The following is a 19,696-nucleotide window of genomic DNA, read 5'->3' as shown; positions in this document are numbered from 1 at the left end:
TTCAATGAGCCCGTTTTGCCAGGAGATTTAGTCTCTACAGAAACCGGATTTTCAGTGGTCCTTTAGTCGGGAGCCAGATTGACATGAGCCTATTTGTCGTGAGCCAAAATGACTGGAGCCTATTTTTCGGTTGTCGTAATGACGGGGGCCGCTTTGTGGAGAAACTAAATGGCGGGAGCCTGTATGTCGGGAGCCTAAATGACGGGAGCCTATTTGTCGGTAGCCTAAATGACGGGAGTCTATTTGTCGGGAGCCTATATGACGGGGTCCATATATCGCTGGCCCTTTTGACATGGCTCTTATGTCGGGGCCGATTTGTCGGGGTCGTTTTGACGGGGCTGTTTTTTCATTGGCCGTTTTGACGCCGCACGCCACTCGCGTCATCACGTTCAATAGCGCGTCATTACGTTCAATAGGTGCACAATGGTTTTTAGTCATGTAACTCTATTGTAAATAAAAACATGTAAAGTACTAAAAAAAATAATTAAAAAAAACGTTTTAATAACAAGGTTTTATGTAATAATGCACTAAAAAGGAGATAATAAATTATTTAAATAACTATAAAGAAAAGCGTGGGTCTCTTCCTAAATATTAGTAAAGGTATCCAATAGATACTAAAGTGAACCACGCTTTTCTTTATTTAAAAGTTTAGGCGATATCTCTCATACTTTATTTCTAATTGTACTTATTTAACTTCCTAATAAAGTGTCTTATTGTTTCTAAGTTTAAAATTAAACCGTCACATTTATTTTTACTTTCAGACGGAGAGTCCTATGATAGCGATATTAGCAGTTATTACACCGCACCTGAACATGAGGGGAGCGAAGTTCTACCCGCATTTGGATATAAGTGTAAAGAAATTCTAGGTAAGTCAAAAAGTACTTGTTTAATTAAAATGTAGGGGTCGGCGTGGTCTAGTCGGCAAAGCTCATGTTTGCTAAACCGAAAAGTCTCGAGTTCGAACCCTCAGGCAGATGAGTCTCGTTAGCAACTCCAAAATCAAACAAATGCTGCCGTGTTCTTGGTTGGACAAAGCAAATCTAAAAAGAAAAGCAGGCTGAAATCGGAGTCAATGGCCTCAATTTCGCATAAACAGCTGACACATATCCTTAGTTGTGATGCAGGCGTGGTCGAGTCGGCAAAAGCTCATGGTTGATAAATTCGAAAAAGTCTCGGGTTCAAACTCTCTGGCAAATAAGCCTCGATTCCTTCCAACACTAAAATCTAAAAATTAAGAACGAAGAAGAAGAATTAAAATGTACAGTAATTCATAAATTGTGAACCACAGCTCACCAGAATGACTGGTGGGGGGTGGGGATGGTTGCTATATATAGGCCTATATATATATATATATATATATATATATACAGATATATATATATATATATATACAGATGTGTGTCTTCCACATTATTACGTACACTGAAGGCGTTTGGTACACTAATTTTAATTAAATACACACCATCCCGCCTCACACCCATAAATGTGTGGTGAACTGTAAACACATGCTCACATTTTATTTTAAAAAATAAATTGATATAAGCCAAAATTTAAACTGTCATGCTCGGGCAGATGAGGCTTGTTAGCTGGAGACAGCCACTCTTCTAGTAGAGACAACTCCAAAATCAAATAACTGCTGCCTTGTAGTTTATTCTTGCTTGGACAAAGGCTATGGAAGCAAATCCAAAAAGAAAAGCAGGCTGAAATCGGAGTCAAGGGCCTCAACGGCGCATAACCAGTTGACACGTATCCTTAATTGTGATGGAGGCGTGGTCGAGTCAGCAAAAAGCTCATGGTTGATAAATTCGAAAAAGTCTTGAGTTCAAACCCACTGACAGATAAGGCTCGATCCCTTCCAACACTAAAAATTAAGAACGAAGAAGAAAGAAGAAGAAGAAACTGTCATGTACACAAACTACTGCCTTAATAGTTTATACACACAAAATACTGCTTTATATATTCATACACACAAACTACTGCCTGTATACAATCACACACAAAATACTGCTTTATATATTCATACACACAAAATATTGCCTTTATACAATCATTCACTAGATCAATGGTTCCTAACCTTTTTGGAGCTACCAAACCACACCAGTGTCATATGCGAATTCTTCGAACCTTTCTTAACGGTTCTTTCGTCCGCACTGAGAAAATCTGGTCGGGAGTGTTTCTTGATCTCTGCCGAACCCCTGAAACAGACTCACCGAACCCCTAGGGTTCGATCGAACCCAGGTTAAAAACCACTGCACTAGATGTATGCTTGCATGCTCTTAAACACAACACGACTGCCTCGATACGCCAGAATACTCTCTTTTTTTAGTTAACTGACAACATTAGTAACTACAATGGTAGCGCAAAGGCATCTAATATTGTACAGTCAAACACCACATCTAATATTGTACAGTCAAACACCACATCTAATATTGAACAGTCAAACACCACATCTAATATTGTACAGTCAAACACCACATCTAATATGGTACAGTCAAACACCACATCTAATATTGTACAGTCAAACACCACATCTAATAGTGTACAGTCAAACACCACATCTAATATTGTACAGTCAAACACCACATCTAATATTGTACAGATGTGTTTGACTGGTTGTTCTCTCCCCTCAACACTTACAAACGTAAAAACATCTCTGAGTGATATCACTTGTACCAATTGTCAAATCACTAGAGTTGCGGTGTTCACCATAAATTGATTGGATCAATTGTCAAATCACTACAGTTGCGGTGTTCACCATAAATTGATTGGATCAATTGTCAAATCACGAGAGTTGCGGTGTTCACCATAAATTTATTGGATCAATTGCCAAATGGCTACAGTTGCGGTGTTCACCATAAATTGATTGGATCAATTGTCAAATCACTAGAGTTGCGGTGTTCACCATAAATTGATTGGATCAATTGCCAAATCACTAGAGTTGCGATGTTCACCATAAATTTATTGGATCAATTGCCAAAAGGCTACAGTTGCGGTGTTCACCATAAATTGATTGGATCAATTGTCAAATCACTAGAGTTGCGGTGTTCACCATAAATTTATTGGATCAATTGCCAAATGGCTACAGTTGCGGTGTTCACCATAAATTGATTGGATCAATTGCCAAATCACTAGAGTTACGATGTTCACCATAAATTGATTGGATCAATTGCCAAATGGCTACAGTTGCGGTGTTCACCATAAATTGATTGGATCAATTGTCAAATCACTAGAGTTGCGGTGTTCACCATAAATTGATTGGATCAATTGCCAAATCACTAGAGTTGCGGTGTTCACCATAAATTGATTGGATCCATTGCCAAATCACTAGAGTTGCGGTGTTCACCATAAATTGATTGGATCAATTGCCAAATGGCTACAGTTGCGGTGTTCACCATAAATTGATTGGATCAATTGCCAAATGGCTACAGTTGCGGTGTTCACCATAAATTGATTAATACACTTAAATTGTGTGCATCCTACACTACGTATGCATTCAGATATGACTGCTTATAATTATGCTCACAACACATTGGTGTGTACATTCAATCTCAATGTGATGCATCTAGTGCCCTCAGCCCTCCGAACCCTCCTACCCTGTTTACGCATACCTGTGCACCTAACGCTGCTTCCAAGCTACACGCTGATGAGCGATAACGCCTTTATTTCTTGAATTTACCTTTACTGTGTTCTCTTAAACGTGAGCAGCATCCAGTTCTAAGGTCCAGCGGCGAGCTGCAGACAAGGTGAAGTTAGTTTTGTTTTTTACATCTAATTCTTAATGGACTGTATTCTTAATTACAAGACTTGTGATAGGGCCTACTTTATTAAAGTTTTGCTTTGTTGGGCTTAATTAAAAAAAAGAATATGTCTGTTTTATCATTTGATTACGGTAAAATGTTTTGTCTCTTTTTTAATAGTTTGTTTTATTGTTTAATGAAGCAATGAATTGGCTATACCTACTGAGTTTACTATGAGTTAACGTAAACTTTAAGACCTAACGAAGTACAAAAATATCAAAAAGTGTAATAATGCAATGAACACGAAAAGTTAGGTAGACTAATACACAGCAAGATACCAAAAGTTTTAATTGTATCGAAGACTAAACGGTAGAAAATTTAGATGAATAAGTAAGCTTGACCTCATAAACTGTAACTTTTAGTAATATTACAAATACGTAGATTTAGTATGAAGAAAAACAACTAGTTAAAGTAAATGTAAAACTTGCTAGTGTATATTTGCGTTTTCGCAAGATGATAAGTGACCTGTAGGCTTACTAGTACTACACAATATTTGTTTTGTTTTTTCTCAGGTTTTATTGCCTAGCCAAATCTTTCTCAGAACTACTTAGTCTGACTTGATATACTATTTTAGCCTACACATTATCTGTTGTCTAGGCCATCAGCTTTGCATTAAATAGAATAAGAATCATTTTAACAACGTGTGCTAAGTTTATTCATCAGCTCTCATTGTATAAGTAGTTGTACTTCGAATTCTAGAAAAATATGTCTAGTTCTGTATACCTATCTTGTTAGACGCAAGGTGATGATATAAACACCAGTGTTATCATCCTACCCCGGCCAATCTAAATTTAGCTCATCTGTAGCTACCTGTGCTGGGGTAAAACTCAACCATTTGGAATGCAATACTCCGCCAATTTTTAGCGCACCTTCTAGAATCTACTCCATCTTAACATCAGGCTTCAAGACTAGGTTATTTTGGTTTAGTTGCTCACATCTTATCGCGGTAAAGGGAAGCTACTTAGTTGCAAACTTTATTTGATAAATTTAGCAGAAATAAACGGCTGAAAACAATTGCAAATTGTTTCGATTTTATTTTTATGATGTACATTTAAAGGACATCACACTCTTAGAAGGAAAAGGGATGGTGGGGGCTTTACACTAGTGTGATGATGTGTGACAAAGAGAAGTGGAAAGAGGTGCGTCGAAAGGTGTGCATCTTAAATAAAGCGGGAGTAATCTCCTCTAAGCTTTCTCGAATATTCTTATATAGCACTACGGGAGATGGCAACTCAGAATATAGACATGATTTTAATCCATTTTTAATTACTTAAACTTTTAAAAGTAGAATAGAATCTCGTAGTAAAAGAGAATCCCTCACCATTTGAACGGCAAACAATATCTGAATAATAGTACGGAATAATAGTACGTTATAAATTCCTATTCGTTTTTTGCGAAATCGGAAATCGCGTAAATTACTACTTCCGGTCGACGAAAATCACTCAAAATTTAATATAAGGCAGAGAATTAGATCCTTTACTTACATGTGAAATTTCATTTACTTATCAGAAACAATACTCAAGTTATAGGCTTTTGAAAAATTGAAAGTAGAATAACTTCCATTTCACAGACACACATACACACACACGCACACATACACACACAGACATACGAACAAAATTGCAAAACTATGTTGTTGTTTTTTTTGACCGATTACAATACTTCATCTATACTTCGTATACGATAAGGTAAAAAGTAATGTTTCAAACGAAATAATACGCATTTTAAAAAAATGATCAATAATAAACCGGGAGTGATCTCCCCTAAACTTTCTCGACTATTTTTATATAACTCGGAATATAGACATGATTTTTAATTACTTAAACTTTTAAAAATAGAATAGAATCTCGTAGAAAAAAGAATTGCGCACCAAGCAAAAACAAAATGTGCATAATCGTGCGCAATATTATATTATTAGTACTCTATAAATTTACATGTGTTTTTTTTTTTGAGAAATCGGAAATAGCGTAAATTAGTACTTCCGGTCAACGGAAATTACTCAAAATTTGAAGGTAGAGGATTAGACCTTTTACTTACATGTGTAATTTCATTTATCTATCTGAAATAGTACTCAAGTTATAGGCTTTTGAAAAATTCAAAGTAGAAAAAGTACCACTTCCGGTTATGGGAAATCGCTCAAAAGTTGATAAGGATCTACGATTTTGATAAAATACTTATATATGAAATTTCATCAACCTAGCTGTAACGGTACTCAAGTTATCGTGTTTACACACGGACAGACACACAGACATACGGACAGAATTGCAAAGACCAGTTTTTTCAGATTGGATTACGCATAAAACTCCACAAGTTTGATAAATCTGGATTGATTTACTTGTTCCAAAAAACATGGAACAGCTGTCTTGCAAATTGCGAAAATTGCAAGCAGTTTTCACTATTTGGGTCACAATGTTTTCATCAATATCTGCAACACGGAGGGCAATTGTATTTGCATCCAAAGCAACATTTTTAAATTGTTTCAGCAGAGTTTCTTCCAGGCATTTCTTCGGGGTTGGGGGGGGGGGGGCAGAATTTATATAGAAAATATACACATTTAGCAGAAGAAAGTCTACCGCCCCCCCGAAAATTTCAAGTGCCCCCCCCCCCCCCCCCCGGAGAAAAAAGTCTGGAAGAAACACTGTTCCTCAGCCACTTCAAACATCACACATAGCGTCAGTTCTGTTCTCAATCATTTCTCTTGCACATTGTGCATAACACCTGCATTATTCTTCTTTTGATTCATCAACTTGTGTTCAGGTTGTGAGGTTGAAGAGAACTTCTTGCCTCTACAACCAGGTCTTGAAGTGATATTTTTTTTCATGTTGTAATCCCTAAATGAGAGCTCTCGCTATCATTTGCATTTATTCCAGCTTGGTTTTGCATTGTAGCCAGGCTTGGATTCTTGTAACGAGTGCGTATAAATGCCTTTTTTTTTTACTTCAAATCTATACCTTGGCGTCACATTATCAACATATTATGAAGCATGGAGATCAGGTTCCGTGGAAGAGTAGTCTATCTATCTATCTATCTATCTATCTATCTATCTGTCTGTCTGTCTGTCTGTCTGTCTGTCTGTCTGTCTGTCTGTCTGTCTGTCTGTCTGTCTGTCTGTCTGTCTGTCTGTCTGTCTGTCTGTCTGTCTGTCTGTCTGTCTGTCTGTCTGTCTGTCTGTCTGTCTGTCTGTCTGTCTGTCTGTCTGTCTGTCTGTCTGTCTGTCTGTCTGTCTGTCTGTCTGTCTGTCTGTCTGTCTGTCTGTCTGACTGTCTGTCTGTCTGTCTGTCTGTCCGTCCGTCCGTCCGTCCGTCCGTGTGTGTGTGTGTGTGTGTGTGTGTGTGTGTGTGTGTGTGTTACGGTCAAATGTTACGGCCGCCGGTAAATGATTGTGAAGATGCGATGGTTCCTCAACGGGCGACAATGAGAGCAGTTTTTCGTGAAGAAATGAAAACTCACTTATACTTATAGCATATAGTTGTTTTAGTACACCTATTCCGTTCCTAGCTTGTAGAAAGCGCCCTCGACGCTCAGTACAACTGCAATGACGCTTCAGGGATCACCACGTCCTCTATCAACGTCTGGTATTTCCTTTATATTTTGTATCTGATTTTGTTAGCATCTTAGCACCTTTAGTTTGCAAGCTAGTATGAGCTGCTGACCTGTTGTCTATGGTTTCTTGTTTATTGTGACATATTTTGCAAGTACTGTTCCCTCCATACCCTTCGTCTGCTTCATTGGCTATTCCGCATATTATATGGACATCGTTGCCACAGGATCCACAAGAATGGGCTTCACTACAATATTTTTCACAAACTACACAGAATCTGTTGGCCTTCCTTATTATTGCCATGCAACTGGTCTGGACGTTCCGCCACGGCAGCATAGGGGTCATCCATAAAAGACGTCACACTCGTAGGGGGAGGGGGGTCCGTAATTTTGTGACATGTGATGAGGGGGAGGGGGGGGGGGTCAGATGTTGCGACGTCACATTTTTGCATTATAAAAAAGCAATATTAGAAAACGAATTTTAGACGTTATTTCGCGTTTTAGATAACTGTTTTAATAAGTTGTAATAGTTTAGACAAGATTTTGGAAAAAATATCGATGTTTTAAAAAAATTCAACTGCAATTTTGAGGGGGGGTTGTAGGTTGAGGTGTGACGTCATTTTAGGGGGGGGGGGTCTGGCTTTTTGTGACGACGTGTGACGGAGGGGAGGGGGGGGAGGTAAAAATCGTCAAAAAAGCGTGACGTCATTTATGGATGACCCCGTATGTGTTTGCTGAGAATGTCGTTGCATTTATGGCAACATCCATTTCTTTTTCAATGTTCTCAAGATCTTCCTCAGTAGCTAAATTATCGAGAGCCTCTCTTCGTAGATTTTAAGTGCTAAGTCCCACTTTTCCTTTGCATCTAAACAAGGTTTCGTATGGCGATTGTTGGATTCCTTTATGAAAATTACGGTTTTTCATAAATTGAATGAATTTAAGACTCTTAGCCCAATAAGCTGATTCATTTGTGTGCATCCTTGTCATCATCATGTTTTGAACATCTTAGTTGGCACGTTCTTCTGAACCTTGGCTTTGGCTATGCCTTGGTTTTCTGTGAACTAGTTTAAGTTCATACCACATGTTCTTTAGTTCAGAAATAACTTTATTCACAAATTCTATTCCATTAGGATTTGGATTATTTATTTTGGCAGCCATCTGGTATGTCTGTCTCTTGATCTGACGGTCCTTTTAGACCATGTCGCATTGCATATAGAATGCTATACAAACAAAAGCCAAACAATACGTTACTCACAATGAAACTGCAACCAAAATAATGAAACCGCGATCACAACTTAGTCTAGATAGGACATTGGCCAGGACACCCTAGCCAGTGCACGCATTGGCCGGCCAATGTACAAAATACGCTGTCGAGTTTAAGCACTTCGGACTTTGGCCAGTACGTCCCGGCCAGTGCGCGCACTTCGGGCTTTGACCGTAACATATATATATATATATATATATATATATATATATATATATATATATATATATATATATATATATATATATATATATATATATATATATATATATATATATATATATATATATATATATATATATATATATATACATACATACATACATTGGGCACCAAATAGAATGTTTGCCCCTGGCCCCAGAATGAGTTGTAACACATCTGGTTCAGATCTAAACCTTATTGTCTATATGGGAACCATATTGACATGGGTCCTTTGTCAGGAGTTGTAAATAATGGAGCCTTTTTGTAAGCATGTAGACAAATATGTATAAATAGATAAATAGAAAGAAAGACACATAGATATATAAGATGGAATATGATACTGTAAAATATGATACAATATTGATTACATTACCTTAGAGAAAGAGTTAGATAGACAGGCAGACAGACCAACAGACAGAGAGATAGAAAGATACATAGATAGATATATATAGATATTTATTTATCTAGATGGATATTCATGTTTGGTTATATGCAAATTTAATAAACAGTTTAAAGAAGAAAAAAGAACACATAAGACACAAAACAGAATTGAACCAGTTTTCTCATCCTTGTAAAATCAAAATGTAAACAACACAAAGGAAATAATTACTCTGTTCAATACAGTTATAAAAATATATGTTCTCCCCAGTTGACTTTGTACCTCGGGAAGGTGTGTTTTGAATGCTATGTACAATCTTTTTTTTTATAGAGGGGAGTGAAGCTCAACTTGACTGTGTTGTAGGAAGAGTCTCTCCATCTTCAGTTGCTTGGTACAAGGACAACAACTGTGTTATAGAAAAAGAAGGAGTGAAGATATCATTTAAAGAAGAAACCAGCATCTTATTACTTTCAGAAGCACATGCAGTGGATTCAGGACAGTATACTGTAACAGTTTTTGATTCAAATAAAACAACTTCGAAATCAACAAAAGTTGAACTTGTTGTAAAAGGTATGCTATCAAGAAAAATATGAACTGTATGGAGGACCAATGCAGTATGTCTAAAAAATAAAATCTTGAGAAAAACAAGTTTATAAATCTTATTTTCATATTAAAATAGTGCAAATTATTATGTTACGGTATGTTTTTAAAAATTAGCATTATAGTCTTGTGATGTTTAATATAAGTGCTCTAGTGGCTTCTAATATTGCCAAATAAGTATAAATGTTCATTGATTTCACATCAAAGTGGACAAGCTGCATTTCTCTTCTATTCAGTTGATATGTTAATTCATACCTTGTTACTGTTTTTTCTATATAAGATTCTTCATGGGGCATGCCCCTTCCTAATAAATAGTGAATCATAACTAATTGCATGGTTCAAGTTGCATTTAAGTAGTCATCTCTTCACCTCAATTAATAGTAGTTAAGCCCACCACTTGAGATTTACACAGTATTAGGTTTTAAGCCTCAATACTCTCAAGACCAATCCGGATCTCCATCACCTGTGTCTTTCACTCACTTCTACTATTAACAATAGTGGTCTGTTTTTTAATTCACTGCATAAAGGCCTCTAAATCAGTGGTTCTTAACATTTTTGGAGTTACCGAACCTAACCAGTGTTATCATCATAGTTGTTCTCTTAGTTTTGCAGGTGCTAGATTATAGTAGCTCAAGTTCTTGATTATACATGTGAATCAATATAGTACATATTTATCTGACCACTTTTTTCACTCAGCATTGTATGATTTGATTAAAATAATAAAGAAAGTAATCACATAGCATACCACCATAACAGTTACAAGTCGACTACTGGACCACTATTTATCTATCTATCTATCTATATTTATCTATATATATATAAAGCAATGTATGTGTGTCTGTCTGTCTGTCTGTGTGTCTGTCTTTTATGCATTACTACACCTTTCATCGCATTGCCATGAAACTTTAGGAAGTTGTTGAGAATACTCCTGGGGAGGTTTCTGTGAGGAAAAAATATTTCAATTTTACAGGGGTGGAGCCCCGGTAGGGCGCGATTTGTTTTTTCTCTATATACAGTATATAAAAAATAAAAGTTGAATGCAGTCTGACACTGTTCATCCGAGTGCTATGAAACTTTGGGGAATTGATTAGAACACTCCAGGGGAGGTTTCTATAAAACAATATTTTTTTAAATTTTGCGAGGTAGCGCTCTAAATACAGTATGTTAAAAAAAATTAAAGTCAGATGCAGTTTGACACCTTTGATCCGAGTGCTATAAAACTTTAAGGAATTAATGAGAATACTATCATGAAGGTTTCTGTTAACAAAATAATAAAAATTTGATATGAGTGGGACTCGGGAGGGTGCGATTTTCGTCAATAAACAATTTGGCGCCCAGAGTTCCAGGACGGCTATGTTAGCACTTGGCATCCGTTTATCATGTGTCCTGCATAGCGGGTAAAGGGTACTACTATATTCAGCGTTAAAACTTCAAAAGTATTTATGATCCAAGCACAGGCATTGTTTACATTTAAATATCTCACTTTTAGCAAACAAGGTCACGCATCTAAGAACATAGGATTGGTAACGCATTCATGAAACCCTTCTTATATATTTCATCAGACTTTCTTCTATCCCTGCGGCAACAGGTACAGTGTTTCTTCCAGACTTTTTTCTCCGGGGGGGGGGGGGGGGGGGGGGGGGGGGCACTTGAAATTTTCGGTGGGGCGGTAGACTTTCTTCGGGGGGCGGACACTGTTAAATATATTTTCTATATAAATTATATAAATTTCATTTTGTTCGGGGGGCGGTAAAAAATTTTAGGGGGGTTTCTGGAAGAAACTCTGAACGGGTACACTAGTATAGAAATAAAAAGAATGTTATTCACATCATGCTATACATGATCAACTCTTCATTAATATGTGGTGGTGTTGTGCAGTCATATTTGAACTGTCAACGTCCATGGCCGCTAGTTCTATCAACCACACTAAACAAATCCTATCACAATTCATATGAGTTGAGTTTCTTCTTCTTTGTTCTTAATTGTAACATTGAAGAGTATTTCCTTCAACACTATAAAGTACCACGTGTTGACCTATGATGCATCACATGGCCCATAGAATCTGATTTTTATCTGCTTTTCCTTTTCAATTTGCTTCTGTAGCCTTTGTGCATCCAAGAGCAAACTATAAGGCAGAAGTTGTTTTGTTTTGGATTTTTCTCTCTTAGATGGGTTGTAGTCTTCAGCTATCGAGCATCATCTGCCCGGAGGTTTGAACTCTGGACTTTTTGTTTAGCAACTGTGAGCTTTACCGACCCAAACCTCACCAATCCCTAAGTCGGGTGTGTTGTTTTTACCTCCGCCAACCCCTGAGACTGACTCATCGAACTCCTAAGGTTCAATCTAACCCTGGTTAAAAACCACTGATATAATATCAGTCAATTTCAATGTATGCACTAAATGCTTTGTATTGAGAATGTAGGAAGCAACTCAAAAAAAAAAAAGCTTATGATTGTCAGTTAAAGATAACTAGCTTCAAAACTCAAATAAAACATTTAAAAATGCTAAATAAATAGTGGAATATAGTACTCCAATGTAAAAATTAATAAATACTGTAACTATTTTAATTGAAGAAATGAAATAGTTTATTTTACCTAAAAGAAATAAGAATCATTTTGATAAAATTATTTTAAAACCTTTTCTAACATTACAGATCCTAATAAAACTGAACTGACATACCAAGAAACCGATTCCGACACAGCAACTGAGGACATCAATCTGCCTGAAGCATTAACTGTCCAAGCAGATTCTGAATCAAAGTTTGACAAAAAGGCAAAAAAAAGTCTTGCTGAATTAGAAGCCAAGAAAGAAGCTGAAAGCATCCAAGCTGAATTAGAAGCCAAGAAAGAAGCTGAAAGGATCCAAGCTGAATTAGAAGCCAAAAAAGAAGCTGAAAGTATTCAAGCTGAATCAGAAGCCAAAAAAGAAGCTGAAAGGATCCAAGCTGAATTAGAAGCCAAGAAAGAAGCTGAAAGTATCCAAGCTGAATTAGAAGCCAAAAAAGAAGCTGAAAGGATCCAAGCTGAATTAGAAGCCAAAAAAGAAGCTGAAAGGATCCAAGCTGAATTAGAAGCCAAAAAAGAAGCTGAAAGGATCCAAGCTGAATTAGAAGCCAAAAAAGAAGCTGAAAGGATCCAAGCTGAATTAGAAGCCAAGAAAGAAGCTGAAAGGATCCAAGCTGAATTAGAAGCCAAAAAAGAAGCTGAAAGGATCCAAGCTGAATTAGAAGCCAAAAAAGAAGCTGAAAGGATCCAAGCTGAATTAGAAGCCAAAAAAGAAGCTGAAAGGATCCAAGCTGAATTAGAAGCCAAAAAAGAAGCTGAAAGGATCCAAGCTGAATTAGAAGCCAAAAAAGAAGCTGAAAGGATCCAAGCTGAATTAGAAGCTAAAAAAGAAGCTGAAAGGATCCAAGCTGAATTAGAAGCCAAAAAAGAAGCAGAAAGGATCCAAGCTGAATTAGAATCTAAAAAAGAAGCTGAAAGGATCCAAGCTGAATTAGAAGCGAAAAAAGAAGCTGAAAGGATCCAAGCTGAATTAGAAGCGAAAAAAGAAGCTGAAAGGATCCAAGCTGAATTAGAAGCTAAAAAAGAAGCTGAAAGGATCCAAGCTGAATTAGAAGCCAAAAAAGAAGCTGAAAGGATCCAAGCTGAATTAGAAGCTAAAAAAGAAGCTGAAAGGATCCAAGCTGAATTAGAAGCCAAAAAAGAAGCAGAAAGGATCCAAGCTGAATTAGAATCTAAAAAAGAAGCTGAAAGGATCCAAGCTGAATTAGAAGCGAAAAAAGAAGCTGAAAGGATCCAAGCTGAATTAGAAGCGAAAAAAGAAGCTGAAAGGATCCAAGCTGAATTAGAAGCTAAAAAAGAAGCTGAAAGGATCCAAGCTGAATTAGAAGCTAAAAAAGAAGCTGAAAGGATCCAAGCTGAATTAGAAGCCAAAAAAGAAGCTGAAAGGATCCAAGCTGAATTAGAAGCCAAAAAAGAAGCTGAAAGGATCCAAGCTGAATTAGAAGCCAAAAAAGAATCTGAAAGGATCCAAGCTGAATTAGAAGCCAAAAAAGAAGCTGAAAGGATCCAAGCTGAATTAGAAGCGAAAAAAGAAGCTGAAAGGATCCAAGTTGAATTAGAAGCGAAAAAAGAAGCTGAAAGGATCCAAGCTGAATTAGAAGCCAAAAAAGAAGCTGAAAGGATCCAAGCTGAATTAGAAGCCAAGAAAGAAGCTGAAAGAATCCAAGCTGAATTAGAAGCCAAAAAAGAAGCTGAAAGGATCCAAGCTGAATTAGAAGCCAAAAAAGAAGCTGAAAGGATCCAAGCTGAATTAGAAGCCAAAAAAGAAGCTGAAAGGATCCAAGCTGAATTAGAATCTAAAAAAGAAGCTGAAAGGATCCAAGCTGAATTAGAAGCCAAAAAAGAAGCTGAAAGGATCCAAGCTGAATTAGAATCTAAAAAAGAAGCTGAAAGGATCCAAGCTGAATTAGAAGCGAAAAAAGAAGCTGAAAGGATCCAAGCTGAATTAGAAGCCAAAAAAGAAGCTGAAAGGATCCAAGCTGAATTAGAAGCCAAAAAAGAAGCTGAAAGGATCCAAGCTGAATTAGAAGCCAAGAAAGAAGCTGAAAGGATCCAAGCTGAATTAGAAGCCAAAAAAGAAGCTGAAAGGAACCAAGCTGAATTAGAAGCTAAAAAAGAAGCTGAAAGGATCCAAGCTGAATTAGAAGCCAAAAAAGAAGCTGAAAGTATCCAAGCTGAATTAGAAGCCAAAAAAGAAGCTGAAAGGATCCAAGCTGAATTAGAAGCGAAAAAAGAAGCTGAAAGGATCCAAGCTGAATTAGAAGCCAAAAAAGAAGCTGAAAGGATCCAAGCTGAATTAGAAGCCAAAAAAGAAGCTGAAAGGATCCAAGCTGAATTAGAAGCTAAAAAAGAAGCTGAAAGGATTCAAACTGAAGTAGAAGCCAAAAAAGAAGCTGAAAGTATCCAAGCTGAATTAGAAGCCAAAAAAGAAGCTGAAAAGATCCAAGCTGAATTAGAAGCCAAAAAAGAAGCTGAAAGTATCCAAGCTGAATTAGAAGCCAAGAAAGAAGCTGAAAGGATCCAAGCTGAATTAGAAGCCAAGAAAGAAGCTGAAAGGATTCAAGCTGAATTAGAAGTGAAAAAAGAAGCTGAAAGGATCCAAGCTGAATTAGAAGCCAAGAAAGAAGCTGAAAGGATCCAAGCTGAATTAGAAGCCAAAAAAGAAGCTGAAAGGATCCAAGCTGAATTAGAAGCCAAAAAAGAAGCTGAAAGGATCCAAGCTGAATTAGAAGCCAAAAAAGAAGCTGAAAGGATCCAAGCTGAATTAGAAGCCAAAAGAGAAGCTGAAAGGTTCCAAGCTGAATCAGAAGCCAAAAAAGAAGCTGAAAAAATCCAAGCTGAATTAGAAGCCAAGAAAGAAACTGAAAGGATCCAAGCTGAATTAGAAACTGACAGCATCCAAGCTGAACTAGTTGCTCAGAAAGAAGCTGATAGTCTAAAGTTATATGTCAATTCCTCTCTTGGAAATTGTTATAGTTCTTCTAACTTACAATCTAAACCACTTGAATACAGTTTTGAATCAACAGTTGAAGAGACATCAGTGGTTAGATCTTTACAGCTTGCTGGAGACTCATGTATATTCAATGATTCAGTTCATGAACATTCTGATCTTTTTGTTGATACAGTAACAAAGCATCAAAAAGATATTGTTAAAGCACACAAATCTTCTATCTTTGACAAAGACGTTAAGAAATCTCCACACATCTCTTGCACCATGGATGATTGTGTGACAGAGTTAGGCCAGATGGCACGTTTCGATTGTCGTGTTTCTGCATATCCAGATCCAGAAATTACTTGGTAATTCAACATTTTCATTAATTTGAAATTTAAAAAGCAAAGAGTCCTCTTTAGACCTAGCAATCCATTTGGCAGATGAAGTAGAGTTCATTTGTTTCTTTTCTTAACCCATGAAGGGATAATGTGTCAACACTATGCCCAGCCACCTTTACTTTCCCTAACGTTAGGGACCTTCCACTGACTTGAATTCACTGACTTTAATCAAGATTCCATAGTCCATGTCATTCCCTTTAGAAATAAATACTATAAACTTTTTATATCTAGTTATTTTGTGTGTGTTTGAGTTAATTTTACTACTTTTTTGTTGTACAAATTTACCTTTATAATTTAGAATTGAACTAGTAATTTCAATGTAACTGATCTATAAGCTTTGTGGTATTGAGTTGGTTCATGGAGAATAAGGGTCACTTCTTCATCTTCTTCAATTTTTTTTACTTAACTGACTGGATGTAAACACTGTCTGTTAGGTTTAAAGATGGGAATAAAGTCACACCCTCTGCAAAGCATGAATTGGTGAGTTTCCACGATGATATATTTTCCTTGCTTATAAAACAAGTACAAGAGGAAGACAGTGGGCGCTATACCTGTTTGGCAAGAAATGAATATGGAGAAGCAAAGTCTGAAGCACTTCTTAATGTCCTTGGTCAGTTTTGAACCAATGTTATTTTTGTTTTTGCTATTTCTTAATTCTAATATTTTTTTATACTGCTCCTTCTGATAATCTAGAGCAATCGTAATAGAATACAATTTTTAAAACTGATCTGTTGTTTTTTATCTATTTATTTTAGAAAAGATTGAGAAAATCACAGAGGGTCATGTGGCACCATCTTTTATTACCAAATTTTATGACATTGAAGCTATTGAGGGTGTCCCTGTAGAGTTTGTGTGTGTTATAGATGGTAACCCTGAGCCCTCTGTTACATGGTTTTTGAATGGCCAAGAAGTTGAGAGTAGTTCTGACATTTTAACCAGGAGACAAGAAGACTCAGTAATGCTTGCTTTTCGGTGAGTTTCTTTAACTAAATTTATTATTGAGATAGATGTACTATCAAGCACACCAACAAAATGACACTCATAATTAAATTTATTTGAAAAGAATTTTGAAAACTTGCAAAATAATAGTGCTTTGTTGCTTGTATGCATTAGGTTAGCTTAATAATGGTTGTTTCTATTCTTTAAATTATTTCTTTTTATTTTAGATCTGTCCAAACTTGTAACTCTGGGGAAATCATTTGCAAACTGAAAAATGATTCTGGAGAGGTCATGTGCAAAGCTAGGCTTAAGGTAAAAGAGGATTTAAGCAAACGTGGTGATCGCCCATTGTTTCTAGAACAACCTTCAGATACTGAAGTGTGCGAAGGAGAATCTGTAACTTTTGAATGTGTCATCTCTGGTCTGCCAGAACCTGATGTTACATGGTTTTTTAATGGACGTGAACTGCATGAATCTAAACGCCGATCAATTCGGCATAAACCTGGACAGAAGTATACCCTGACAATCCATGAGGTCATTTCAGAAAATGGAGGTGTTTACACCTGTAAGGCTGTCAATCGTGTTGGTGATGCATCTTGTGCTGTGGAACTTTCAGTTAAAGAACTGCCATTTGAACCAGCCAAAGAACAATACACAGAGTAAATTTTTTATCTTTCTTTTCTGTTTTGAGTAACACAGCATTTACACTAATGACCTATTTATTATATATGTTATGGGTATATGGAACTTCTTCTGAGTTGTTGTTTTAGTTGAAAATATTAAAAGCAGTTTAGATTTTAAATAAAGAAATAATTAATTTTAAAAATATAATTTAACCAAATTTATTGTTGCAAGTTATTCTTCAATTTTCCTCAACCCATATTCTGTTTAAAGTAATTCAACTAATTTTGGGTTCCATCTTTATTGCCCCATTTACAGAGTTATCAAAATTGAAGTATTATAAAGCTGATAGAGGAGTAAATCTAAGGGCTTAGAAGGTGCTTGTGGGATCACACTTATACTGATTATAAAAACAGGCAGATAACTTGTGATAATTATTTCTGTTTAAAATGAGACATAATTAAAATAAAGAAATGTAAAAATACATGTCTCATCCTTGCATCTTCTTTAATTTTAGATAATTTATTGTTGAATTGTAGGCTACACTTAAAATAACAAAGCTGCATGCCTACTATCTACTTTTTGTTTTACTTTGATTACTGTTTTAAATATATAGGCCTATATAGCAGATGCTCCAGTCAAAGGTCATGTTTGTTTTCAAAAATTTTCTATACCATGTTCTGTAAGTGTCAATGCTAAACTCTACATTCCCATGGAGAAAATGTTTCCAGATAAAATTAACTTTGGGTGGGCTTTGCATTCTATACACATAAAGTATACACGTAAGTGTAAATGCTGTGTTAGGTATAACACATATTTGAAATGTTAACTCAGTATCAAACACATCATTGAAAACACATCAAAATCACTTTTTAAACAGCATTCTGTTTTATATATTCAAAATGAATCAAAATACAGTGTGGACTGCATTGTAACATATTAACCTTAGCCCTCTGTTTCTCATATAAGTTTATTTACGTAGCAAGTAGCAAGTTCAACAAAGCTTATTGAAACATTTCTACTTATTGAAATTTTAAAAAATAAATACTTGTTTCGTACAACCACACATTTACACACATTAATATCAACCACATCACATTCACATCCTATTTCAAACAACAGAACAGTACTGCAAAGGGAGCTATGCTCAACAATCCTAAGGTTGTTGATGTTATTCAGGTCACCATTTATAATTTAAAATGTTAAGCAGTGGTTTTCACACTACTTAATCATTTGTCTAAATGTTTAATCTTATAATTCTTTGTTACCAGCATGAGCTTCGATAGTGCAAAGTATGCTTTCCCACCATCTTTTACACGACGTATTCAGGACACATTAAGTTTACCAGGTCGTTCCGCGCGACTTGAAGCTATGATTATTGGCATTCCTGAACCTGAAGTTGAATGGTATTTATGTCAAATAAACTTATAATAAATATTTTAAAAAATCTCATGTACTAATTCTACAGATTAAAGTGAATGCTGCATATGATAACATCATTAATATACCCATCTTATCTATTGACATTGAACCATACACTAAAATTAGAAGTTTTTATATATTATTAAAAACATATAAATAATGAAGAATTTGGATTTTATATTATTTCAGGCTTAAAGATGGGCAGCTTGTGAAATCAAGCCCCAAGTACAAAATTGGTAGAGAAGGCCACACTACAATTCTAGTTGTTGAAAACTGTGAAAACATTGATTCTGGAACTTATACTTGTAATATTTACAATGATGCAGGCAAGGCATCTTGCTCTGCACACCTCAAAGTAAAAGGTAATCATTTGTTCTTAATTATTTGCTCTTAAGCTTAAGAGTTTTAAATGCAAAAAAATATCTGTTTCTTTCAGTCATTTTAAATTTTGTATTGTTATAGTTGTTTAGGCTGATATTCTGTATAAAATCCACCTTAGTCAATGTATTTTTTATATCAATAATTACATTTTTGTTTTATGTTTTAGAGGAAAGATCTCAACAGTCTGTTCCAAGAACTTTTAGACCCATCATTTCTGATAATTATAGAGATTCTTTATCATCTACACCAAGATCATCAGTTGCAAGAGAAATACAACTAGAGGGTAAAATTTATTATAATTTTAAAGAATTTTTTGAAGCAGTACTATTTAGCAATTTTATTATACTTTGCATAATTTGTAATAGTTTAATCATATGGTTGTTGAATTTAAAAAAAGTTTATGTGCCACAGAGCTGACTTGATTTTGGTTAAATCTTCTTTGCTCGTTCCACTGATTGAATAAAATATCCTTAAGTTGTTCAATAAAAAAAAGCTTCAAACTATTCATTTTCTTTGTTGTTGGAACTAAAAAGGAAAATACATTTTAACTTAAGAAGAATAGAGGAATTAATTACTTCTTAATTTTGATCTGCCAATATGACTGAATGCCTTAATTATTTCAAATAAGTTTTGAGCCTATTTTTACATAAACAGTTTC

At 35.7% G+C, this 19,696-nt stretch overlaps 1 protein-coding gene across 2 annotated transcripts in view; it reads left to right on the top strand.

The window, feature by feature from the left end:
- Positions 1-19,696, top strand: part of LOC131932584 (muscle M-line assembly protein unc-89) — a gene marked incomplete at its 3' end in the record, with an annotated part of 50,285 nt that overhangs the window by 11,232 nt on the left and 19,357 nt on the right. For both annotated transcript variants that reach the window (XM_059289505.1, XM_059289504.1), the window contains 9 exon segments: positions 762-866; positions 9,512-9,751; positions 12,435-15,642; positions 16,110-16,285; positions 16,431-16,647; positions 16,842-17,273; positions 18,507-18,641; positions 18,847-19,019; positions 19,205-19,321. In XM_059289505.1, the coding sequence (XP_059145488.1) occupies positions 762-866; positions 9,512-9,751; positions 12,435-15,642; positions 16,110-16,285; positions 16,431-16,647; positions 16,842-17,273; positions 18,507-18,641; positions 18,847-19,019; positions 19,205-19,321 (4,803 nt within the window).

Source organism: Physella acuta, unplaced genomic scaffold (genome assembly GCF_028476545.2).
Source record: "Physella acuta isolate Inbredline_101_S28 unplaced genomic scaffold, ASM2847654v3 ptg002222l, whole genome shotgun sequence".
In the NCBI taxonomy this organism is placed as follows: Eukaryota; Metazoa; Mollusca; class Gastropoda; family Physidae; genus Physella; species Physella acuta.
Note: the sequence above shows the minus strand (reverse complement) of the source record. Positions and strands in the feature narration are given on the sequence as shown.